This window comes from Equus caballus, chromosome 13, assembly GCF_041296265.1.
Source record: "Equus caballus isolate H_3958 breed thoroughbred chromosome 13, TB-T2T, whole genome shotgun sequence".
In the NCBI taxonomy this organism is placed as follows: domain Eukaryota; kingdom Metazoa; phylum Chordata; class Mammalia; order Perissodactyla; family Equidae; genus Equus; species Equus caballus.
Genome location: NC_091696.1, coordinates 4,745,828 through 4,770,528, shown reverse-complemented (window position 1 = coordinate 4,770,528; position 24,701 = coordinate 4,745,828). Strand labels below are relative to the sequence as shown.

Genomic DNA, 24,701 nt, shown 5'->3' with positions numbered 1-24,701 from the left:
GGGCGGGGCCGGCGGCGGCACTTCCGGTGCCCACGCGCCGCCGCCGCGCAGCTCTGGGGCCGTCACTTTGTGTAGCGCGGGGCGCGCAGGCCCGACCCGGCCCGGCCCGGTGGTGGCGGCGGCGGCTCGGCTCGGCCGGCGCGCGGTGAGTGGCGGCGGCGGGCGCGCGGCGCGCGGGCGGGCGGCAGGTGCGGGCGCGGGCGCGGGCGTGGGGCCGGGGCGGGCCGCCCCTCGACGCCGCGCGGGAGGCGGCGGGGTCGGCGGGGCCTGGGCCTCGGCCGCCCGGCGGGGCCGGAGCGGCGCTGTGGCCGGGCCTTCGGCTGCCACGCCCACGCCCGGCACGGCCGGCCCGCGACCCCCACCCCGGGCTGCGCGTGGGGGGCGGGCTCCGACCCAGGGCCGGGCCGGGCGGCAGCGCGCCGTAGGCGGGCTGGGGAGGACACGCGCGATTCGCGGGAGGTGCCCGCCGTCGTCTAGGCCCCAGGGGCGGGGGTTGGGCCGCGGCTGCCCCCGGGGACACGCCCATCCAGGAGGGGCTGTCACCGCCACGGCCTCCGTGGGAGGTGGAGGTCCGGTAAGCCCCCTGGAGAGATGGCGCCCCCAGCGAGCTTGCTTAGTGACCTCGGGGGCCTTGGCTGGGTCCTCCCCTGTCTGCAAATGGAGGCCCCAGTGGGTGCTGTGCTGTCTTCTACTGCTGGTAGGCGGGTAGAGGAACCCATCCCTGGGGTTGGATGGGGTCTGGTCTGCCCCATGTAGCCGCAGAGGTGGGAGAGGGGCTGGCCTTTGGTGCAGGACCCGGTGGGCAGAGAGAAGGGGAGGTGTGCAGGAGGATGGGGCCCTCCCTGCGTGGGGAGCCCTTGGTAGTCGGTTAGGTTCAACAAGTGTTGGCAGGCCTGGTTAGCTGGCCAGCGTAGTGAGGGGCTGCCCTTGGGGAGCTGGGATGGCACCAGGCGAAAGCCCAGGAGAGTAGCACAGCCCAGATCCACGGACACACAGTGAGGATCCTGGCAGTTAGGGAAGGAAAGCTTCCTGGAAAAGATGAAAACGTGGAAGGCTTTGAGTAGCAGGAGTGTGGTCAGTAAGGCTTCGCAGAGGGGAGGAGGGGTCTAGATACATGTGCACCCACCATTTCTCCTACTTTTCTCTGTAGGTTCCCTAGATTTGGGACTTCGGGGAGAGTTTCTAACAGTTTTCAAACTTTGCCACTTCTTTCTGTCCTTGTGGTCCTCCTCCCCGCGGAGGGCGTTTTGTCACTCCCAGTTCTAAGTATCTGTAGCACTAGGATGCAGGGTCTCAGCGGAAATCAGGGTCTGGGATGACCTGGGAGGTTTATGTTGGTGAGGCTGCTTACTTGACCCTCTGTGGCTTTTGATCTGAAATCAGATGCCAGGAAGTGAGCAAAATGAGATTCCGGTGGGCTGACAGGCTGGAAAGAGAAGAAAGGAGAGTGTGTGAGTCTGGGGGAGCGTGCCCGGCACACACCCGGCCTGGGGAGGCAGAAGGAACCTGGCGCCCAAGTTACTGCAGTCCGTTATTCAGAGCTGTTCTGTTCTGGATTCTAGGTCCAGGTATGTGAGTTGTCTGACTGTGCTGGGCCCGGATCCCATCTACAGAGTGACTCCGACCTCCACCTCTGCTGGGCCCTTCCCTCCCCTGGTCACTGGCAGGTGCATTTCTTGGGAGAGAGACTTCAGGCTGCAGCCTCTTTGGAGGCAGAGACTGGCCAGTGCTTCTTGGATGGGTTCCAGGTTGAAGGACCCTTAACAGCAGTCAGTCTGTTCTGGAATGTGACAGTGGGGCCAAAATGCTGTTTTAAAACTCTTATGTCTGTGACATTGACTGCAGACTTTAAAATCATTCTTTCAGTAAATATTTGATTGCTAACTATATGTCTGGCATGGGGAGATTCAGAGATGAGCAAAAGGAACTTCTGCCGTCCTGGAGTTGACAGTGTACTCGGGGAGACAGGCAGTAAGCAGACAATTTGATAAGTATATGAAATGTGTGGGTGCTGTAAGGGCAAGGTCCAGGAACTATGTGTAACAAGAACCCAAGGACCTGCCTCTGGAGGGTCAGTGAAGAAGGCAGGAGAGTTCCAGGGAGAAGGAATGGCACATTGCAAAGGTCCTGAGGTGGGACGAGCATGGGGCCACTTTGTTCCAAAGCCATGGAATTTCTTCTTTTGTGTGTGGGTCCTTGGAGATGGCCTCCTGGCCTGTGGGAGTCTGCTCTGGGTGGTGGCCAGGCAGGAGGCAGCAGTACTGGGCTTGGTTTGGCATCTGGGCTCAGCCTGAATGTGCAGCCTGAGGCCTGGGTGAGAAAAGCTCTCTTCTGGGCCTGAGGTGGATGGTGGTTGGGAAACCTCTGCTGAGTGTTCTCGGTGCCCTGCGTGCTGGGCAGGGCTCTGTCCTCCTGGAGGTGGGTAGGGTGACACATGGCACACGTTTCTACATCTCAGGCACCTTCACATGCCCAGAGCCGTGGAGACCAAGGAGTGGGCTCTGGGAGAGGCTCTGTGGCCCCCCCAGGCATAGTGTTGCAACCTGCACCATTGGGCTAAGTGATTCTGAATCTAGAATGGGGCTGGAGGCAGCCAGGGGGGGCGTGAGGGTTGGGACAGAGGCGGCTTCTGGGCACCGATGTTTCCTAGCCCCTCGACTCGGGCCTTGTTCTCTGGGAGGAGCTACATGAATGCTCCAAGTTCACTCTATTAAAGCAGATTTTAAAGCTGCAGCTCATAGCAGTTCAGAAAATGAGTGTGCACTGCCTAATTAGTCAAAAAGCAATGAGTTATGGAGTAAGCTCAGCCCGGGGCAGTTCTCACAGGTGTCCAGTAGTCTCAGCTGTTCTCACGACCCTGGCGTCTTTGTGTGGGTGTCCGTGTCCTGCTGTAGAGGTTCTGTGGCAGACACTGTCCGCCAGTAGAGCTGGATGAGCTGGGCTGGGCCCAACTGTGCTGTGTGGCCTGATGTTTCAGGATCCTTCTGGGGTTCATGCCCTCATCTCAGATTCTGGGGTTGCTGTATGTGTAGCAGGCTTGTCTTACGTCCGAAATGACCCCATTCACGCCTGAGATACTGATGGGGCCCGTGTTGGGTGATGGACCTGTTCTTAGGTTTACACTTAAAAAAGGAGCCACTGAAACTGGCTCGTCAAAACCGTGACTCTCTCCTGCCTTTGGGACTCCACTGGGGCTGGTGAAGGATGCACAGCTGGGAGGGAGGTGTGGTCCCAGGGCCCGCAGCATCCGGCCCTCTCGGACCCATAGCCCCGGGCTCTGGGCGGTGCAGCAGCACGGCCGGGTCTCCCCTGAGCTCCTGCACTGAGCTGTCTGGGACGCTCATGTGAGAGTAGGAGCCTGTGAACTGCCGGAGCTTTGACAGTTCAGCTCTTAGGATTCTCTGGTCCCCAAACTGGAAGAGATGTCACAGGGCGCTTTACACCATAGAGCATTTCCCTGGTCTAGCGATAAGTCGCATCTCCATCATCTGCCACACTTTTTCCAGATGTCCCGGACTGAGCGAGGGTAGAGGAGATGTGGAGGGTAGTGTTTCGTCAGGCCTCTTCCCTGCCGCCTCTCACAGGAAGGAGCCTGATCTGCTGGCTGCCCAGAGCAGGCCCCCTGCGCAGGGGTGAACAGCCCTGGTCTTTACCTTTCACCTTGCCCCACCCCATTGCACTGCGCACGTGCCCGCGGCCTGCGCGTGCTTAGCTCTCTCCTACGCTCCCTGCTGGACGAGCTCATGTGTGCTGAGAACTAGGTGAGCATCTCCTCCTTTATATCAAGGGGCCTCTTCCTTGCAGGCTGTGCTCACCCCTTTCAGCTCATTGCCTGGACTCGATGCTTCTCATGGTCCTTGAGCATAAAGGTCACAGAGAGGGCCTCTTTGGGCAGCTTTTCTGGGTACAGAGTGGCTCATATGAGATCTGCCACATGAGATCACAGACAGAGCTCCGGTCCTGCCTCCGCTCTGGTGCTGTTGCTATGTGATGGGGGTACTAAACCCTGCCTCCCAGGGGGCTGGTGCGAGGCCCACGGAGGACCCCGTGTGCGCATGCTGGCGCGGCTCATCTCCGTCGCCCGTCTGTGTTCCAGGCCGAGCTGAGGCTTGCTTCCAGAGAAGATGGCAGCCCTTCACACGGCTCCAGACTCCCCAGCTGCCCTGCTGGAGAGGGCCGAGCATGGGTCGGAATGTGATCCTGATCAGGAGGAAGAGGAGGAGGAGGAGATAGCGGTGGAAGAAGCGGAGGACGAGGCTGTGGAGGAGCTGGAAGCGGAGGCGGCAGAGGGGCAGGCGGAGGTGGAGGCGGCCGAGGGTGTAGCAGAGGTGGTGGCAGAGGAGCAGAGTGAGGCGCTGGGGACCCAGGAGCACCTTGGCTGTGGTGGTCACACCAAGTCCCCAGGTCTTCAGGAAAAGGGTAAGAGAAAGGAGCTGGCCCTTGGGGGAGGTCGGAAGAGGGCAGGCTGGGAGCACTCTTTGGCCCGATAGGTTGGGGCTGGAGCTGGGACATGGAGGCCGGGTTGTGAAATGAGGGAGTAGCCAGGAGTCTTGACCTGGCTTGCTGGAGGGGCAGAAGTTGGCCAGGGCGTGAGGCCCGATCCTAAAGGCAGCTGGCCCCTGAGAGAGCTTTCTCCTCAGCCCTGCAGGCCTCTCAGGTGCCAGCCACACCCGGGGACGAGGACCTGGAGGAGGACGAAGAGGAGGATGAGGAGGAGGAGGATGACGACGATGATGATTCCCTGACAGCAGGGTCTCAGGTGAGCTGCCCTCTCGGTTGGAGTTCAGTTAACTAGGCAGGGTTTTCCCGGGGAGCTTGGCACCTGCTGTCCTAGAGACCCCTGTAGGCGGGGCAGTGGCACTTGGTCCTCAGGCTGGGCCCAGGCTGTGAGCCGGAACGGGGCTGCAGGAAGTGTCTGGGCATCTCTAGCCCCAAGCCCAGGCTATGTGGTTCCACTCTCTGGGGGCCTGACCCTTCCTGAGCCACTGGAATGTCCCGATCGTGTTGACCGGCACCCACTGACCTGTACTGTGCACGGTTCCTTCAGAGGCCTGGCTCCCCGCAGTCAGGCCGTGCCCGTTCCCTGGAGGGCCTGTCCCCTGTCCAGGCTCTGGCTTCGTGATGAGCCCAGTCAGATTGGGCGCCAGTGCCCACACTCAGTTCACTTGGTGCCACTTGTCCACCCACGCATGGATCCTCACGCTGCTGATGTGACCACTGGCTTGAGCCAGACAGTGATGTAGGAGTGTGTTAGGTGGCCACGCAGCATGGCCGTGGGCGCTGGGGCTTCCTTGTCTCCTGACCCCTGTGTGAGTCCTGGCTCTGCCTCGTGTGAGCTGGGCACCCGCCCTCTCCGAGCCTGGGCTCCCAGTCTCTGGATGGGAATGGAGTCCCTGCCTCCCAGGGCTGTGGCGAGGCCCGGACGCCCCCAGTACTGTGGGGCCTTGGTAGGCCTGCCGGCAGAGGGGTGTTGGGCTGCGTCCCCATGAGCTCCAGCTTGCAGGGCCGCGGTCATTCCCTGTTGAAGTCTCTCCTGTTGCTCTCTTCATAGGCGCTCCCCCGCCTCTCGCCTGGGGCAGCTTGGGGTAGTGGCCAGGGCTCATTGTTTTCCAGGGGCTGGTGACTTTTGAAGATGTGGCTGTGTACTTCTCCCTGGAGGAGTGGGAGAGGCTGGATGCAGCTCAGCGGGACCTCTACAAGGAAGTGATGCAGGAGAACTATGGGATCCTGGTGTCCTTGGGTAGGCAGGGGCCTTTTGCCCCCAAGAGGTGTCCTGGTGTGATGGCTGCCAGGGGCTTAGCTGTCTGAGAGGGTGGCTTTGGGAACCTCAGGGTCTTGGAGAAGTGGGTGCTGGAGCCAGCCCACCACCCAGGGAAGCCCTCGGGACCACCCTGGCTTCTGGGCAGGGGCGTGTCCTGGGGACCCACTGTGGCCCAGCAGTGCCATCAGCTAGGTGGACATGTTCTGGGGAGCTGCCAGTCCAGCTGTGCTGCACACTCCCCAGGGGCCTCGGGGGGTGAGGAGTCAGGTGACAGAGGAGAGGGGTGGGCACCCTGCTGAGGAAGGCGTGTGGCGGGGCTTGGCAGGAGAGCTGGGGGCAACAGGGCAAGGCTCTGGAGAGAAGAGAATGTGGCATCCCCAGAACGGAGGCAGGGAGGGGCGGAGGGCTGGTCCTGGGAAGGATGGAGAAGAGGAGGGGACCGAGGAGTGCGTGGGGCTAGCGCTGTGTGGGGCGAGGGCAGGGCCTGCCAGGAGCAGCCCTGTAGCTGGCGGCTGCTTTTCTCCTGGGCAGGATACCCAATCCCCAAGCCAGATCTGATCTTCCGGCTGGAACAAGGAGAAGAACCTTGGGTCCCAGATAGTCCCCGTCCTGAGGAGGGAGACATTGTCACTGGCGTCTACACAGGTGAGCATGAGACAGAATCCCATGGGGTTTCTGCCAGCACAGCTCCTCAGAGACTCTGGCCTTCAGCCTCACTTTCTGATGCGGGCTTGGCTGGTGGTCTGCGTTGTGGGGTGGGCTCTGTGGGGACAGGGCGGCCACCATGGGCTAACCTCTGCCTTTGCGGGTTGGCTCCTCTTGGTTCCAGTCCATGGAGTCCCAAGGGCTAGAAGTCCTTGGAGAACCTAGAGGTTCCTCTTAGGAGCCCTTAGAAATGATCCCTTGTTCCAGTCTTAGGGCCTCTGATTGCTTTTTCTAAGTGAGGGCCCGTTGTTGGCTCAGAGGGCAAGCTGCAGGAGCCGAGCAGGCTGTCGGTCCTGGGAGGGCTCGACCCGGCCTTTCCGGCTCCCAGACTTGAGCCAGTCCTCTGGCTTCTCCACCCATTTGGCCACCTCTGAACAAAGGGTTCCCCTCGGCCTTCTCTCCTGTCGCTGGAAAGCCCAGGGGCAGGCCTCTGGCCTGGGCGGGCAGCTCTGGATCTTTCGGAGAGGCGATTTTGGAGAGATGCATACAGGAGTGTTCAGGGTGGCACATTTCTCTGGAGACCTCAGACCTGGCTCTGTTCCTCCAACTGTGAGCCTCACATTATTCATCTGGAGAATAAAGAATTTGAAGTAATCCGTCATTTCCAACCTGAGGACAGACTGTTGATTCTGTGGAGGTGCTTCCTGGAGGTCTGTGAGCTATTCTCAGTGTTCCAGAAGGTTCAGTGGAGGCCCGCGCACAGTAGGTGTATTTGGCTTTGGGCTGGAGTGATGCCAACCCAGTGAGGGGCACTGGACGTCTTATGCCAGTCACATGTCTGGATAGGTTGGGAACAGTTCACAGATGTGTTTTAAAATAAAAATATGGAAAAACACAGCGCTGTGCCTGTGCGTGTACGCCTCAAAGTACTTTCTCATACGCTTTTTGTTCTCGTAACAACCCTATGAGATAGCGGGAGAGGGATTGTTGGTCTCACCTTGCAGATGAGGAAGTTGACTTTTGAAGTGGAGGTTGAATGACTTGCCTGCGGCGGGCTCAGGCTGCAGGCCTCACTTGCATGCTGTTGCAGGACGGCCTTGCTGCGTGGGGCTCCCCCTTCTCTGGGAGCCTCTTGGAATCTCTCCTGGGCTTCAGCCTCGGGAGGGCTCTGGCTGTCGAGGCTCGTCCAGGATGAGCCTGGGATGCAGGTGACACCTCTCAGATGGTCTTAGTGGGAGGTGTGCACTGTTTATGGGCACATCTCGGAAAAGCCACCTGGAGGTGAAGGGACCACAGGCCGGCTTTGACCAGTCTCTTGTCATGTAGTTAGATGTGCCCCCGTTCTCCATGCTTCTTGGAGGGTCCTAAGGTGGAGCCTCTTGCAGGCTCGAGCCTGAGTGGTCCCTACCACATGGCCTGTGAACCTGCCCGCAGCTTGGCATCTCCTTGAGGGGGCTGGCTGTTGGGCCAGTGCCCTTCTGCCTCCCCTGTGGCCAGTCACTGTGCCAGGGAGGGTGGACCTGGGATGTGGCCCCACCCATCTGTGGAGCCCGAGTGGCTGCAGGATCCAGGCATAGTCTTAGATGTGGTTCCTGTCTGCTGGGAGGGGACAGAGTAGCAGATGCTGCGGTCAGCGCAGGCCGAGCAACTCCGGCTAGGGCTTCCTTCTTAACTGTAACTGTCACCTGTTTGCTCAGTGGTCCCTGCGCTCTGCTCCCTGCATTCGTATCTGTGCAGCTGAGCCAGCTGAGTTGGCTCAACTCCCTCCACCCGGCCAGCTCCTCACTCGGCCCCACCTCCAGCTCTCTGGTCTGCACTCTCCTGCCTCTTCTGACCCCATCTTCTGCCATCTTTCTCCTCAGCCGGCTTAGAGGGCAGGGTCCCTCCCTCCCTCGCCAGTGCCGCCTAGTCACCTGGAAGATCCCTGTCCCCGCCTAACCTCCGTTTTCTGCCCGCTCCCCATCTACACTGGTCCAGGGCACACGGCTGGAGAAGAGCATGCCTGCAGGCTGACCACAGACCCCTGAGGACACCATGGCCACCATGGCCTGGTGGTCTGGCCTTGTTTCCTTGTGGAGTTGGCTTTTCTGCTCTCTGAGATGGGCCCCCAGGACCCCACACACACGCCCGTTTCTCTGCTGCCTTCCTGGCTGCTTCTCCACCTGCCCTCACTTCTTTACAAGCCCAGGACGGTACTGCGTCGTCTCCCATTCTTTCTGTAGGTGACCCAGCTGGTGCCAGGGCTCTAAGTGCCATGTATACTTACGCTGTCCATCCTCAGCTTCTCTTTCCAGCCCTGACCTTGTCTGTCTGACTGTCTGTTTGACACCTCCACTCAGGTATCTCATGGGCATCTCCCAGTGACCCCGAACCTGTAGTGGCACCACTTTTCCTACCCCGGTCCCCTCTTGCAGTGTCCCTGGCACCTGCGTGGGTCTGGCTGCATGCCTGAGTAGTCCTTGTCCCTCTGCCTTCCTTGCCCCACCCCTGTCCCCAGCTGGCACAAGGCTGTCAGGCATGTGGTCGCAGGTGTCCCTGAGCTTCTGGCTGCCTTACCCTCTGGAGGCTTCTTTGTGCGCTTGACACAGTGGGCTGTGTGCCATGGCTGTGAGGCCTGCCGCCCCTCCAGGCTCCACAGTCAGCCTCTCCTCAAGCTCTCGTCTGCCTCAGGGTGTTTGTACCTGCTGTTTGCTCTGCCGTCAGTGCCCTTCATGTGGCTGGCTCAGCTCTGAGGTCCCCACCGAGCACTTTGGCTCCAGGATCACGCCCTCCCCCAGTGCTCCGGGACGCTCCCTGCATTCGCAGCCCTCACTGCCCTCTGAGGTGACCCTGCCTAGATATTTGCATCCTCTTGCATCCTTGCTTCCTGCCTGCCTTCTCCAGCACACTCTGTAAGAGCAGGCACTGTGTTTTGTACCCCTGTGCTGTCTCCCAGTGTGGCCTGGCCCCCAGTGGGGACAGCCGGTAACCTCCTCCTTGACTGCTGTGCCTGCCCCTCATGTGAAAGTGAAGGATAGAAGAGAAATACCGTACACGGTTAAACCGGCTTAGATATTACACGGGAAAGGACAGAGAGTCTAAAAAGCAGTGAGAGGCAGAAACACACTCTGGTGAGAGAGTCTGGTTGGCGAGCATCAGCGGTTCTGGAGAGGAAACACTCACAGGAGCAGCTGTGGAGTGGAGGCACCTGGTGCCGGGCACCCTCACGGCGCCCCCCCCCCCCCCCCCCCCCCCGCCACCTCCCCCAGCAGGTGGAGGCTGTCACAGCCTGCAGGTGTGTCCACCTCACATGGCCCATGAGTACCTGGGCTGGGCTTGTCTGCCCAGGAGAACTTGGGGGGCCAGGCCTTAGTGTGGGCCTTCCCTTTGCCACACCCCTGAGGGCACCTTGGTGTCACTGAATCGCCCTTTTCCAGTCTGAGCCAGGGACAAGGTGCTTAGGTCCTTGCCTCAGACCCCTCGGCTTGGCGTGGCAGAAGGGGAAGGAGCACTCAAGCAGGGAGCCGGAGTTCCCGAGTGCCGGTGTGAGGGGCCTGATCCGCTTTCAGACGTGATGGGGCTTTGTCTTCAGATCTGCATGTGAGGGATGAGCCAGCGGTTCAAGTGAGGAAGGGCCTGGCCTCGGCTTCCTGTTAGTACCTGTCCTTGGTATTCTGTCTGCATGGCGCAGGTGAGGGGACCGAGGCCAGAGAGGTCACCCTCCAGCCATGGGGGTGGGCCCAGTGCCTGTCCTTGGGAGAGCCCCCTTCCAGATGTGTCACCCCGAGGACTGTGCAGCTGGAAGCTGGATCCCAGCGCAGAGCTGTCGTCTCCCCCGAGCACAGCCTGGGTTCCTGAATTCCTGCTCAGCGGGGAAGAAGGAGCCTGCCTGCAGCTGTGGGCATCCCACCCTTGTCTGCGTCTTTCCTTTGTGAGTGTTCCCGGGGGTGGGGGGGGACTCTCCTCGAGCCTGCCTGAGTCTGTCTGGATGGAGGATCAGGGGCAGGTGGTGACTTTCCTCATGTGACCCACTTCCAGGCCCTGCACTTGTGGACCCGGCCTGGCAGGGGTGGGTTTAGTCAGGGCAGACCCACAGCTGACTCCCCGGCCCCCGGCATGTTGGCCTGGGGGCGGGTCTTGGGGGTCCCAAACAGGGGTGGGAGTTGTAGGAAGTGCCCCGCTTCTTAGGGCGGTGTGCACAGGGCATGCTGAGTGGCCCTCAGTCCTCTCAGCAGCTCAGGGACACAGGTGCACCAGGCATGTGGCCTCAGGGCCCTCACCTTCCCCTCAGACCTTTTATTAGTGTCCCAATAGGCCACTTCATGGAGGTCTCTGGGGGCTCTGCTCCAAGGCCACTGGTCGGCCCTCAGCACTGGCCCTAGCTAGTCATCACCCAGGTCAGAGTCCTTGGGAGCCAGTGTCTAGGGAGATGAGGTGCCGGCTCCCACTCCCCAGGGTCCATGTCTGGACTCTCCCCCTGTGGGTTCTGGTAGCGGCGGCCACATGTGAGTCCCTGGGCCGCCTTGAGAAATGTCCTGTCAGAGCGTCCCCCCTGCCCGGCTCTGGTCTTAACAGGTAAACTGTGAATCCTCATGTGGATCCGAAACAGGTTTGGATCTGAGAGCCAGCCAACCCCCTGGGAACCCTGTCCCCACCGCAGCTGGGAGTAACCCTTACACTGGACACCCCAGCTCCAGGGCCCACGCCTCCAGACCCTGGGCCACTTGTGCAGCAGAAGACGAGAGAACAGAGCCTGGCCTCGGGGCAGGCTGGTCTCCCTCTGGGTCCCCTCTGGTGGCCCTGCTGCTTCCGGAGATTTTGTCTCGGGGTGCCCAGGGACCTGGATGCCTTTACTCCCCCTCGCTCGGTGTCAGTGGTGGCCTCCACCGCCTTGCTGTACGTTTAGTATTTTCTCATTCTTGGACAATGGCCGTGCCAGCTCCAGAGCTAATGATGAGGTGCCCCAGGTCCCCTCCCAGGATCGGCCCCCTCTGCAGAGCCCACTGTTGCTCAGAGGCTGGGGGCGGGGGCAGGGCAAGGGCTCACGGCCCCCAGCCAGGGGCTTTCCGTTGCCCTCAGACCCCAAGAAAGAGGTGTTGTGGGGCAGTCATTGGGACCTGTACCCCCCCCAGCTCTGAGTAGCTGTGGCGGGCCCCCCCGTTTGGTCTGGCTGTCCACCTCTTATCCAGCAAGCGCTCACTGACCCCTGGCTAGCTCCTGGGCACACACTCACCCCATTAAGACATTGTGCTTGTTCCTCAGCTTGAATTCCCCTGCCTTAGGGGGTCTCTAATTAAAACTACTCAAGCCCCCCACCAGAGTCTAGAGGTGAAATCTTTTCTGAGACTCACTGAGAGAACTCCTCGCTGATCTGACCATTGGGCAACACTGCCTGTCCCTCCACCATCCCCACCGCCCTTAGGGGTGCTCCAGCCTGCACAGGAGGAGGAGCTGGGCCTTCTCTGTGCTGTTCCAGGCGCCCCACCGCTTCCTGTCACTCACTCATGGTCGTGGGTGGCATCTGGTGGTAAACTCTGCTTAGTATCAGGAAATTTTGTCTTTCATTTAAAGCTTATTTTTACTATAATATTATAATATTACTAACGAGAAAACAGGAAGATTGCGGAGTATGAAAAATAAAATAACCCGTTTTTGTGTACGATGCATGTTTTTTTCAAGCTGAAATCATGCCTGTGCGGTTCTGTCTGGTCTTGTTCACTCGGCACTGTGCTCTTTTCCCCGTGTGACCGCATCACCATAGGTGTAGGTGTGCCACGCAGAACACCGGACAAGGGCTGAGCCAGGCCAGGCAGCCCCCCCGAGCCCTGGCCTTCCCACGGGGGCAGGACTCAGTGTTGCAGGCTCACCTGCCAGGTGACACTGACACCAGCCACAGCCTTGGTGGAGGACGGGGCCGGGGTGCCAGAGTGGATTCCTACCCCTGTTGCTGGGGCTGAACCTTCCAGATGCTGGGGTTCTGAGGTGGGCACACCTGGGGCAGAGTGTTTGTGAGAAAGCAGACGCGCAGTGCTTTGGAGCAGCTGGGCCGGGCGCGCTCCCTTCTCTTCCGTGTGACTTACTGCCTGCTCCATAAATATTAGTCCCCCCTGGGTGTATTGTGACGGCAGCATATTGGGACGCCATTTTATAAACGGGGAGTTCTCCAGACCCGACTGCAGACCCGTGCTCTGCCCTGGAGGGAGAGGTTGGCTGCAGCTTGGTGGAGGAGGGCCAGGACCGCAGGAGCTCGGGGGTCCTTGGCCTTTTGTGATGGGCAGGTGCTGGCAGCTCAGCCAGCCTTAACCGACTTGGAACTGTTTCCCAGATGCACAGCCACTCAGAGAAAGCCAAGCTTTAGGGCTGCTTAGGAGGGAAGGCTGGCTGTGTGCGCACAGTTGCTGAAGCCTCTTAGGGTGGGTGCAGAGAGCAGGGGTCTCCTAGACCTTTCTGGCCAGGGCAGCCTTCCCTGGTTCTGCTCCCGGGGTGGGAGGGAGACCCCTGGCCGCCAGCCAGCCTGAGGCTGGTGGAGAAGAATCCAGAGGGGATGGGATGCTGAGCAAAGATGAGCTGCTTACAAAGGCAGGTGTCAGCAGCCCGGCGGCAGGAGGTGCTGGTGCTGGAGTCCTGGATGCTTCGGGCCAAGCAGGCCAGGGAGGTGCAGTTCTCTGGGAGACAAGGGGCTTCGGAGAAAACAGCCCAGGCGTCTGTCTGTTTTTCTGGGCACAGGACCCCTGTTCTGGGCTTAGCCCCTGGTTTCACAGGAACCTGGAGGGTCACCCACTTTGTAGAGCGTCCCTGTTCGTGCGGCGAGCCCTGGAGGGAGCTGGGGGTCTGGAAGAGGAATTAGTTAAGGCCGTTGGAAGATAGACAGTAAGAGGTAAAGGAACCTCCGTCTTCCTCGGAGGGACACCACCGTGCGTCTTTCTCCCGTCTGCAAACTTCCTCCTCACTGGGGAAGCGGTGGCTTCACTGCCCCGTGTGTGCTCAGTGCACAGCCTCTCACTTCCGTGGAATGGAGGCGTCCTGGCCGCCACTGGATGGACGCTCCCATCTCATGCGCTTGGGGTCCCGCGGAAGCCGCGGTTCTGGGGGCAGGAACCTGCAGGGATCCTGTCACAGCTTCTTCTCACCTCTTTCTGCCCTTCCTTTGTTGCCTTCAGGGGCCTGGTTCTGGACCGACGACATAGAGGACCACGAGGAGGAAGACGACGAGGACTTCCTGGCGGAGGTGGCTGAGGAGGAGAACGAACCCCCCGGACTGTGGTCCGCGGCGTACGGCGTGGGAGACGTGCCTGGGACGTGGGGCCCGGACGACTCGGATTCAGCGCAGACTCCTGAGGGGTGGGGACCCGACCCCGGCGGCCTCGGGGTCCTGGCGGAGGGGTCCGAGGCCAAGCCGTTCCTGCCTGGCCGGGAGCCGGGCGCGAACCTGCTGGCGCCCTGGGCGTTCCCAGCCGCCCTGGCCGCTCCGGACGGGCGGCCCGAGACCACGTGCGACGTGTGCGGCAAAGTGTTCCCGCACCGGTCCCGGCTGGCCAAGCACCAGCGCTACCACGCGGCCGTCAAGCCCTTCGGCTGCGACGAGTGCGGCAAGGGCTTCGTGTACCGCTCGCACCTGGCCATCCACCAGCGCACGCACACCGGCGAGAAGCCCTTCCCGTGCCCCGACTGCGGCAAGCGCTTCGTCTACAAGTCGCACCTGGTCACGCACCGGCGCATCCACACGGGCGAGCGGCCCTACCGCTGCGCCTTCTGCGGCGCGGGCTTCGGGCGCCGCTCGTACCTGGTCACGCACCAGCGCACGCACACGGGCGAGCGGCCCTACCCGTGCCCGCACTGCGGCCGCAGCTTCAGCCAGAGCTCGGCGCTCGCGCGGCACCAGGCGGTGCACACGGCCGACCGGCCGCACTGCTGCCCCGACTGCGGCCAGGCCTTCCGTCTCCGCGCCGACTTCCAGCGCCACCGGCGCGGCGGCGGCTGCGCGGAGCCCGGCGGCGACGGCCCTCGGCGGGAGCCCTGCGAGCCGGGGCCCGCGGCGGGGCCCGAGGAGGCCGAGGCCGTGCCCGAGGAGCCTGAGGCCAGCGAGGCGGACGGAGAGGCCGAAGCCGAGGCCAGAGAGGCTTCGGCGGCGGCGGAGGAGGCGCCCACCCCCGGGGGCAAGGAGGACCCCGAGCCCGACAGGCGGTTCCTGGAGCTGGGCAACGGCCTGGGGGAGGGCGAAGGCCCTTCTTCGCACCCGCTCGGCTTCCACTTCCCCGCGCACCCTAAGTCTTGGCTCCACCCGGACGGCTTCCCGATCCTGGGCCTCCCGGACTTCGGGGAGCGGCTGCCGGCCGACGGGCGCCCCCTGCCCGGGCCCCTGGGGGCGCGGCTCTCCCTGGTGGAGGGCGCGGGGCTGGCCTGCGACCCTTTCGGCGGCGGCGGCGGGCCCGGGGGCGGCGGCGGCCTGCGCGCGTTCGGGCCCGCCGTCGGGGGGCTGCTGGCCGAGCCGGCGCCCGCCGCGCTGGCCGAGGAGGAGAGCCCGTGGATCTGCTCCGACTGCGGCAAGACGTTCGGGCGCCGCGCCGCGCTGGCCAAGCACCAGCGCTACCACGCGGGCGAGCGGCCGCACCGCTGCGCCGACTGCGGCAAGAGCTTCGTGTACGGCTCGCACCTGGCGCGCCACCGGCGCACGCACACGGGCGAGCGGCCCTTCCCGTGCCCCGAGTGCGGCGCGCGCTTCGCCCGCGGCTCGCACCTGGCGGCGCACGTGCGCGGCCACACCGGCGAGAAGCCCTTCGTGTGCGGCGTGTGCGGCGCGGGCTTCAGCCGGCGCGCGCACCTGACGGCGCACGGGCGCGCGCACACGGGCGAGCGGCCCTACGCGTGCGGCGAGTGCGGCCGGCGCTTCGGGCAGAGCGCGGCGCTGACGCGGCACCAGTGGGCGCACGCCGAGGAGAAGCCGCACCGCTGCCCCGACTGCGGCAAGGGCTTCGGCCACAGCTCGGACTTCAAGCGGCATCGGCGCACGCACACGGGCGAGAAGCCCTTCCGCTGCAGCGACTGCGGCCGCGGCTTCGCGCAGCGCTCCAACCTGGCCAAGCACCGGCGCGGCCACACGGGCGAGCGGCCCTTCCCGTGCCCCGAGTGCGGCAAGCGCTTCTCGCAGCGCTCGGTGCTCGTGACGCACCAGCGCACGCACACGGGCGAGCGGCCCTACGCCTGCGCCAACTGCGGCCGCCGCTTCTCGCAGAGCTCGCACCTGCTCACCCACATGAAGACGCACCGCGGCGCCGCCGGCGCGCCCGGCTCGGCGGCGCCCGCGGCCCCGGCGCCCAAGGCCGAGGCGCCCGCCAAGGGGCCGCCGGGCGCGGGCGCGGGCTCCGGGCCGGGGGAGCGCGGCAGCACCCTGCTGGAGTTCGCGGGCGGGACGAGCTTCGGCTCCGAGCCGGCGGCTGCGTTCGCGGGGCCCTCGAGCGCCTACGAGGAGAGCATCCTGTGAAGGCCGAGGCGGACGGAGGTGCGGCCCGCTAGGCCGCCGGCCCCTCCCCGGGGCGGCTCGGGCGCCGGCCGCTGCGCGCCCGCCCCTCGCTCCTCTGGCCTCGGGGGCTGAGGGTCCCAGTCCGGTGCGGTGCCTTCCCCTCAGCCCCGGTGCTCGCCCCCTGGCCTCGGGCTTCCCTCCTGCCCGGCGCACGGAGCCGGGCCGCCGAGCTCGTAAGGCCGCGTGGGGGGCGCATGGGGAGAGGAGCGCCGCGCGGAGGCGGCGAGGGCAGGGGACGGCCACCCCGGAAAGACTGCGACATCCCTGGGTCTGTGCTGTGAAGCCAAGCGGTAGGGATGGCAAGCGATGTTATTTATTTTACTCGGAATTCGATTTAGGTGGCCCGGGGGAAAGGTGGCTTATGAGTTTGGAACTGGGTTTTACAGCGAGGGAGGGGAAGCCCTTGCGTCAAGGGGAGGGTGGGGTGGTCGAGGGCAGAGGATCTGGCTGCTCCGGTGGGTTTGGCAGACGACTTCTTTCCATTCCTCAGTGGGAGACTTCAGGGACCTTTTGGTTATTTGAGCATGTCCGGAAAGTTCTAAGTCGTGTGCGCGTGTCGAGGGGATGCCTTGAGGGTTTCCAAAGGCCCGTGTTCCTCCCTAACCCAGGGGGCGGAGAGCTTGCATTCTGTTGGCTGTGGATGTTTATTTCCATCTCGTGTATAGGCTGAAGAATCTGGGAGGAGGAGAAAAACCCAGAAACCAAATTGGTGGCCCCGGGCGGATGGGTTGCAGTTGGAAGGGTCCCGAGGGAGCTTGAAGCCTTATTCTCGGAGTCGCTCACTCCCCGCACCCCACTTGAGCACCGAGGTCAGCCAGGCGCTAGTCACACCGGTCAATTTGTCTCAGCCTCCCTTTTGAGTCCTTTGGTACCCTGACCTTGGGTAGCGGGAGGTGGCATACTCAGCCTTGGGGACCCCAGCCTTCAACTCCCGGGGCTGCCACCTTTCCAGGAGTAGGTGGACACGTGGGGCTGTGCCCTTCTGAGCCCAGCGCTGTTTAGATTGAATAAGCAATTGTAAAGTGACTGAGGTGGGTAGCAGGATCATTTCTTACATCCCATTAGGGCCTTATGATGTCTGCAGGTCCCTTTAACTCGGCTTCTGTCATTATCCTACACTAGAAGCAAGTAGTGTTTCTGTTAAGATTCCCGTTCCACAGAGCAGGCAGTCTGCACAGTGGGGTCCACCTCGGGGGTGTGGACCTGAGCCCGGGGCTCAATGACAAACCGAACACCCAACTATGCAAGGCCTACACCTGGCCGCACCACATGCTCTGGGCTGGGCCGTGGGGAGCCAGCGGGCAGGCAGCTGGGGCACGGCTCATGCGCGACTCCCCTCCCTTAATGCCCTTTGGGCCATGTGAGTGGGGCCAGAAAACTGAGATTCAGAAGCAGTTGCATTCCCTTCTAGACCTTGTTCCGTCTGTTTTAGCGTAGACATGGCCTTGGGGCCTGAGGCCTTGGCTGCTGGGGCTGGGGGCGGGGTAGGAGGCAGAGTAGTCAAGGGTGGGAAGAGGGCGTGGATGGTGGTGGCAAGGAGGAGGCTGGCTGGGTGAGGTGGCGGGTGGGGTGGGGTGGTGAGGAGGGCAGGGGCCCGGGGGAGGCATCAGCAGTGCTGGGGGATGTCCCCTCTGTCCCTGGTTTGTCTTCTCTCCCTGTGGGACAGGAGCCTCAGAAAGGGCCAAGGGCAAGGTGGGCTAGCCTCGCACGGCCAGGGTCTGGCTCCGTGCCCATCCTCCTGATACGGCCCTCGAGTGCATACCCTCGGGGCCCCTTCTGGGCCCCCCCTGCTACTGCCTTGTGTGAAGCTGTCGGCAGGAGGGCCTAGCTTTAATAAAGAGTGGAGAAATGCGCTTTCTGAGTGGATTCCATGTTGTTGCCGTTCCTCGGTGCCTCGGAGGCTCTGCAAGACCTCAGGCCCATCTGGTTTCCACAAACTTTTTTGTAGGGGTTTCCCTTGACAGAAACTAGCCTTGGCCCATGAGGCGTCAGCTGCAGACGAGCTTTGACCCCCTGCTGTCTGTGTCCACCAAGTCTTTCCAGGAGTCCCCAGGGGCCCCCCCGACTGCCACACATTCCTTGGAACACACACACCTATCTCGGGACGTTACTGTGTTCAGGTTTGTTTTGGCCAGCCTCCCCATGGTCAAAGGAGAGAGCCAGGTCCCCTTCTTTGTGGTCCAGACACTCCTGAGTCACAGACCCCTCCTCAGAGGCCCCACGGCCATATGGGTTTATCCAGGCCCACCTGCTCTGCCAGGGCACCTGCTCCCCATGGCCCCAAACCCCTTCCTCTGGACTGATCCGTTGACTGCTTTCTTCTCACTCCGCTTTGTCCTCGTGACGAGGCCTGACCCTCCCGTCCTTTTCCCATGGATTTGAAAAATGTGAACTATGAAGTAAATTTTCTTTTCAAATGTGATTCGGAGGTATCAGAACAAAACCCAGTCTTTCAGTAGCAGGTGGATGTTAAGATCTAGTTAAAAATGGGTGACCTCAAGGATCGCAAAGTCTCTTCAGAACAGTTAAATGATTCCCCGATAGAGCTCACAGTTGTCCAGCCAAATACTTTGTTTTAGGGGGGAAAATAAAACAACCCTGATGGTCACAGAAATAACGTAGACAGCCTTCCTGGTTTTGAGAGGACTTCGGGATTTCTGGAGTCCTGATTCCGCATGTGTCAGTTTAGCATCTCCCATCATTGCCAAGGAGGAATGGAAGCCCCCAGCGGCCCGTGAGATGTGACCCATGAAAGGTGGTACTTCGAGGACCACGAGCCCCTGAGCACCCCTCGCCTTCACCTACCTTTGCCATTTTCCTGTTTCTCTATTGCTCAAACTTCCCCAAGCTCCTGCCTTTCCTCCAACCCTTTCACTCAATCTCTTCAAACATTTCCCTCTAACTCTCTCTCTCTAATTGGCTACCTATGGAATAAAATATTTTGAAGTTTTGGGTTATATTTATTAAATAAAGCTTTATGATCCTTGTTCATTATTTTTTTCCTGATTATAAAACACACGCTAGTTGTAAGTCCCAACAGTACAAAAATATGTTACACACTTTTCATCTCGTGAGGAGTCAGACCATATGGGGCATCATGGTTGATGCAAATGGTGTGGGAGTACATTTCTTCTACGGAAGTGGAAATGTCTTAAAACCAGGGACATACTTTACATATTCCCTTGCAACTTTGGCAAGCTATTACATTCTTTCTTACCTGACAGAGCTACCTACCTCACTCATTTTAACTGCTCCATCATAGCATTTCATTTTGTGGATGTGCCATAATTTACGCAACTACACCATCAAAGGGTATTGGGTTGTTTCCCAATTCTCACTATTACAAACAGGGCTGCAAAGTAGATTCTTGTACATAGATCTGTGCAGTTATGTAGGTTTTTAATGTATCTATATGAGAGAAAGTCCTAGAAGTGACGTTGCTGGGTCAAAGGGCATGCATATTTAAAATTTTGGATATAGCTGAATTGCCATTGAGAAAGGCTAACTCCTGTCCAACAGCACGTTCTCCCGGCGCAGTGGGAAAGTCCTGGTGGTCCACAGCCTCGCCAACACGGGGCATCAACCGTCGTTTGAATCTCTGCTTTGTTCTTCGTTTTGCGGAGAGATGAATGGCTTGCATTTCTCTTATTTCTTTTTAATATGTAAATAGGTTATTTAGAAAACTCATGGCTTTGCTAAGGTATTTCTGTGGCTGTGGCTATAAAATGTTCCCACCCCATCCAAGTTCAGAGCTTCCTTACTTTCTGGTATAACAAGAAGTCCTAGGCTTATCCTGAAAATTTCCTACCCCAAACGTGTAATCAGCCAATTCCCCAAGGAGCCCTGATTCCTTTAGTGGAAAATGACATTTAGGGACTACAATTGGAGTGCGGGGGTGCTCAGTGCTACTAGGTTGATTTCTTTTTCCCCTAAGGAATAAATAATTTTCCATCTAGAATTCTATATCCAGCCAAGCTATTCCAGTTACGACAACAAATAATGATATTTTTAGACAGGTCAGAATTGAGAAAATTTACCATCCATTAACCACTCTTAAGAGGGATGTCAGAAAATGAAAGAATCAACCAAGAAAGAGGGAGATGCGGGAAGTAGGAAATAGTGGGACCCGTCCAGGATGTCCAGGATGATAGCTGTACATCAGTCCGATTTGAGCAAGAGGATGGGCGGCTTCTGGAAGTAGGTCTCTGTGGAATAGAGGGTAACTGGTAGAGCAGAAAATAGGACTGAGGGGCAGACCTGGTGGCGCAGTGGTTAAGTGCGCATGTTCCGCTTCGCCAGCCCAGGGTTTGCTGGTTTGGATCCCGGGTTTGACATTGCACCGCTTGGCACGGCCTGCTGTGGTAGGCGTCCCACATATAAAGTAGAGGAAGATGGGCATGGATGTTAGCTCAGGGCAAGTCTTCCTCAGTGAAAAGAGGAGGCTTGGTGGCGGATATTAGCTCAGGGCTAATCTTCCTCAAGAAAAAAAAAATATGACTGAGAAGTTGGACATGGATGGGCAGAGCCATGGTGAAAGGCAGGTCAGAATGTAAAAAGGGACCTCAGCTAGGAACAGCCAACGTGGACATCTCGGGGCCGTTAAGGCAACTCTTCAGACACGAATTGGGTCCAGGAAGAACCAGGGACTTGCTCCCACCTTGAGACACGGAGTGAATATTGATGCCACTTCCCAGGTCTGATGGCCAAAGTGGCCACTGAGGGGACTTGAGTAGTTTTTGTTTTGTAATTCTTAAAAAAAATTTTTGAAGTTATGTCTTCATTTATATCTTTGACTATCCTGCACATACTTATTTAGGTTCTTGCCAAATTGTTCTATAAACTTGATTTCTATCACTCTTTGATTGGTAAATTTGTTGATTGCTTTTCCTCACATTCGATTTCTTCATATTTTGGGAACTCGCTTTGCAGGCAGGCTCATTTTGAGTAGGAGGGGTTTTGTTTGTTTGTCTTTTGGCCGGTGTTTGGGTTTCATTCTCTCCCTCTGTGCAGGAAGTCCAGCAGATGTTGGTTACTGCCATGGTAACCAAGAGATGTGTTAACAGTCCTCTGTTCCGTGACAATACCAGGCGTGCCGCAGAGCTGGGGAATGAGGCAGCACATGGCTGGGGTGGCCTTTAGTCCCTTTCACCCACCTCCTTAGGTCCCCAGCTCCTTGCAATCCTCCGTCCCCAGCAGCAGTTGGGCCACCTTTGTTCCCAGCTCTGTTTCACCCAGCAAGCCTGTCTTGGGTCCTTTTCTCACCAGGAGCCCTTAAACTGTCCTTTCCCCCCCAGAACTGAGCTCCCAGCACCCTTTGCTCACTTCCAGACCCAGAGCCCATGAGGCCTTTGCTTCTCCTCACTCACATTGTTTCTGTTCATTTCTGGCCCATAGAGGTGTTCACTTTGCTTTTTGAGCCTGGCTCTGTCTTTTTAATGATCTATTTACAAATTTTAACTTTCACTGCTGTATGATCCAGGCAAGGGAATACACTGAAGGCAAACTTGCTATCTCGCCCAGATCGATGTCATTTTCATTACTTCCCTGTAACTTTATTCCCTCTGCCCTCCCTAGTTGTCCACTCTCTATCCATTTTTCCCCTTCTCTTTCTTTAACAGAACCTCTATATTGTTAGAGGTGCTGATCTACATTTCCCAGCCTCCATTGTAGATAGAAGTGTCCAATTAGCAGTAAGGACAACATCATTATGTGGGGCTTCCAGGAAGGCTCTTTAAAGGGGGCTGATTCAGCTGCCACGTACACCTTTTTGCCATTTGACACTTCTTTTTCTTATGCCTACAATGCAGATGTGATGGCTGGAGCTCAGCTGCCATCTTGGGACAATGAAGTCACTTCAGGATGAAAGCCACATGCTGAGATGGCCTGGCAGAAAAAATAGCAAGAGCCTGGGGACCCCATGAGCAAGACCCAAGGTGGGCTGGGCGGTAGGGACATAGCTAAGGACCTGCCCCAGGAACATCCCAGTTAGGATGACCAGTTGGCCACTTCTGCTGCTGGATTCCAGCTGCTGCTGCTGAAGTAATTTCTCAACTGGCCCTCTGTTTTTGCATCATTCCCTCAAGACTCAAAGTCCAAGGTGGAAGCATCTGATTGGCGGAGCCTGGGTCAGGAGCATGTTTCCCAGCTGCTAGGGACTGGAGAATACCCGGCTCCTCTGGCATCTATAGTGGGACCTGGGTGCTGCCTCCCACAACAAAGGATACCTCCCTAGAGAGTCAAAAACTATGGGTAACATTCGCTGTGCCCCTGTAGTAGCTGATATATCCGGGAACTCTTTGGCTGGGACTCCCTCTCCCTGACCGGTGAGCTGTAGCTCTTGCCCTTTCACTCCCAGGGTGGATTAGGAAGAGACACAGGGTGGGCTCGGGTCTTGGCAGGCATCCCTGTCTTTCTAGGCTCTCATTCTCCATCGTCCAGGCTCTCTCGTGCAAATCTGAGGAGGCCCCTTTCTCTGGTCCTGGCTCTCGGCACCCTGGGCTTTATCTCCACCTCATCTTGGCAGTACCCCATCCCAAACCTGGACCTTTACAACATCCAGTGCACACAGCGTTGGCTGTAGCCTTCCTTCAAAGACTTCCTTTCCAGACGATCAGCCCATTCTTGGAGGGTCTGGGCCAGGTGTCACCCACCTACTTCTGCCCCTCGGTGCAGGTCAGTTGAGAATCATTCCTGGGACCGGTCATGCCTTCCTGAATCACCATGCCAAGATGCTGATCCTCTTGCCCTGTCCCCTTTAGGGTTTCTTTCCAGGCAGAGATGGCAACATGCAGGACAGCTGACAAAAATGTGGACTTGGTTTATTTCCACCTGTCATGCTCATTCACGGAGCTGGTGGCTGGACATTGCACTGCCTGCAAAAGACGCAGTGTGTCCCTGATTGTGCTTGCCAGCACAGTGCCAGAAGCAGCAAGGGGGAATATGTACTCTCCGTTCCTCTGTCTGCCAAACTCACACAAGTGCATCGACCTGGCAGAGCCTAACTTGAGTCCAGAACCCCAGCAGCAGGGGAGCCTGCGAAATGCAGCATTTAGCTTTCCAGCCTCAGCACTACAGAAAGGCACGCTAGACGGAAGTGAGCATGGGTATGTGTGCCCACTCACCATATCCTTATCCCCTGCCATCAATAGGGACTCCACAGGAAGCTGATTGTTGACACTGTTTTGAAGAGGACAGTTCAGTGGCATTTAGTACTTTCACAATGTTGTGCAACCATCACCTCTATCTAATTCCAAAACATTGTCACCATCCCAAAAGGAAACCCTGTACCTGTTAAGCGGTTGCTCCCGATTCCCCCTGCTCCTGACCCCTGGGAACCACTAACCTACTTTCTCTCTTGGACTTGCCTAGTCTGGACATTTCATATAAATGGAATCACACAATATGTGACCTTTACGTCTGGCACAGTCACTTAGTTATGTCACTTTGCATAATGTTCTCAAAGTGCATCCCTGTTGCAGCATGGATCAGTACTTCCTTTTCGAGGCTGAATAATATTCCATCGTGTGTATATATCACCATTTGTTGATCCATTCATCCTTTGATGTGGACTGTTTCTGCCCATTGATTACTGTGAGTAGTACTACCATGGACATTCATGTACAACTATTTGTTTGAGTCCCTGTTTCCAGTCTTTTTGGGTGTATGTCTAGGAGTGGAATGGCTTGGTTATATGGTAATTCTGTTTAACTGGTTTACGAACCACCAAACTGTGTTCCAACACAGCTGCGCCATTTTACATTCCCACCAGCAGTGTATGCGGGTTCCAATTACTCACTATTGGAGAAGTCCTTGCCAACGCTCGTTATTTTCCTTTTTTTAAAAAAAAAAAATTATAGCCATATTATAGCCATTCTGGTGGGCGTATGCAGATGCTTAATAAGCACTGATAACCAGGGCCTAGGCATAAGAAGTTTATGTCCACAAACCAGAATGGATGAGGAAAATGTGACACGGTCACCACTTAGCCAGGATTCTTCCAACACATTTCTCTGTGAGACTAAATCGTATGCCAGTGATCTGAAGGAGAAAATTATTACCTAAGACCTACCTCTGCCTCATTTCCGGTGTGACAAGGAAGAAAACGGTACACATTTTGGATGGAATGCCCAGTAAACTAAGAAGTTTGCAACTAAAAGGGCAATAAAGATTGGATTTTTCCCTCCCTCGTTCTGAATGGGCAGGACCTTGCCCTTAGCAAGGGCTGGAGCCCACCGTTTAGACCAGAGGTTTAAGCATTTTCCAGGCCAGGAGGGCTCCCCTGGGGCTTGTCAACTTGTGTGATTTGAATTAGTTCTCCAACGTAGGAAGCCATTTGCTTTGGGCACGCCGACCGACTTCTCAGAGTGCCACACAGAACCTCGTCCTCCCAACGCGGCTTCTTATGTTCAAATCTCATTTAACTATGACCGAGAGCAAATCCTCACAGGCTCAAGCAGTCCCATGAGAATCGATAACAAAATCTACTGGGGCAAAGAGAAAACTGTGAGGCTAGGATGTCCCTTACTTTGAGATTGTGAGGACTAAGAATGAGAAAAGCCTGTGGTTTCCATGGCTGACTTTGGCTATATAAGCAGAGTCTCCCAAGGACAAAGACTAAGTGTATCAGTTAGCTAGAGCTGCGTAACAAAGTCCTACATGCTGGGCAGCTTAACACAACAGGAATCTTTTGTCACAGGATTCAGAGGCTACAAGTCCCAAATCAAGGCGTTGGGAGAATTCTTCCTGGCCTCTTCCAGCTCCTGGTGTGTGCTGTCAGTTCTCGGCATTCCTCGGCTT

The 24,701-nt window shown here is 58.4% G+C and overlaps 1 protein-coding gene across 2 annotated transcripts; it reads left to right on the top strand.

Annotated features, from left to right (window-relative positions):
• Nucleotides 1-6: 6 nt before the first annotated feature.
• On the top strand, nt 7-18,896 carry ZNF316 (zinc finger protein 316). 2 transcript variants are annotated; one of them, XM_023655228.2, is made up of 6 exons: nt 7-145; nt 4,097-4,419; nt 4,641-4,759; nt 5,614-5,740; nt 6,293-6,406; nt 13,546-18,896. In XM_023655228.2, the coding sequence occupies exons 2-6, from the start codon at nt 4,125-4,127 to the stop codon at nt 15,864-15,866; spliced, it is 2,976 nt and encodes a 991-aa protein (XP_023510996.2). In that variant the 5' UTR covers nt 7-145; nt 4,097-4,124; the 3' UTR covers nt 15,867-18,896. The 2 variants fall into 2 exon arrangements, with proteins under 2 accessions (XP_023510996.2, XP_070086802.1); XM_070230701.1 differs by lacking the exon at nt 7-145 and adding an exon at nt 1,384-1,568.
• Nucleotides 18,897-24,701: the final 5,805 nt, after the last annotated feature.

What these genes read in the sequence shown, in the direction of transcription:
- ZNF316 (XM_023655228.2), top strand. Translation starts at nt 4,125, where the DNA reads ATGGCAGCCCTTCACACGGCTCCAGACTCCCCAGCTGCCCTGCTGGAG. An exon ending in CCCTGACAGCAGGGTCTCAG is followed by an intron (nt 4,760 to 5,613) that starts GTGAGCTGCCCT and finishes ATTGTTTTCCAG; the next exon opens with GGGCTGGTGACTTTTGAAGA. An exon ending in TGGGATCCTGGTGTCCTTGG is followed by an intron (nt 5,741 to 6,292) that starts GTAGGCAGGGGC and finishes TCTCCTGGGCAG; the next exon opens with GATACCCAATCCCCAAGCCA.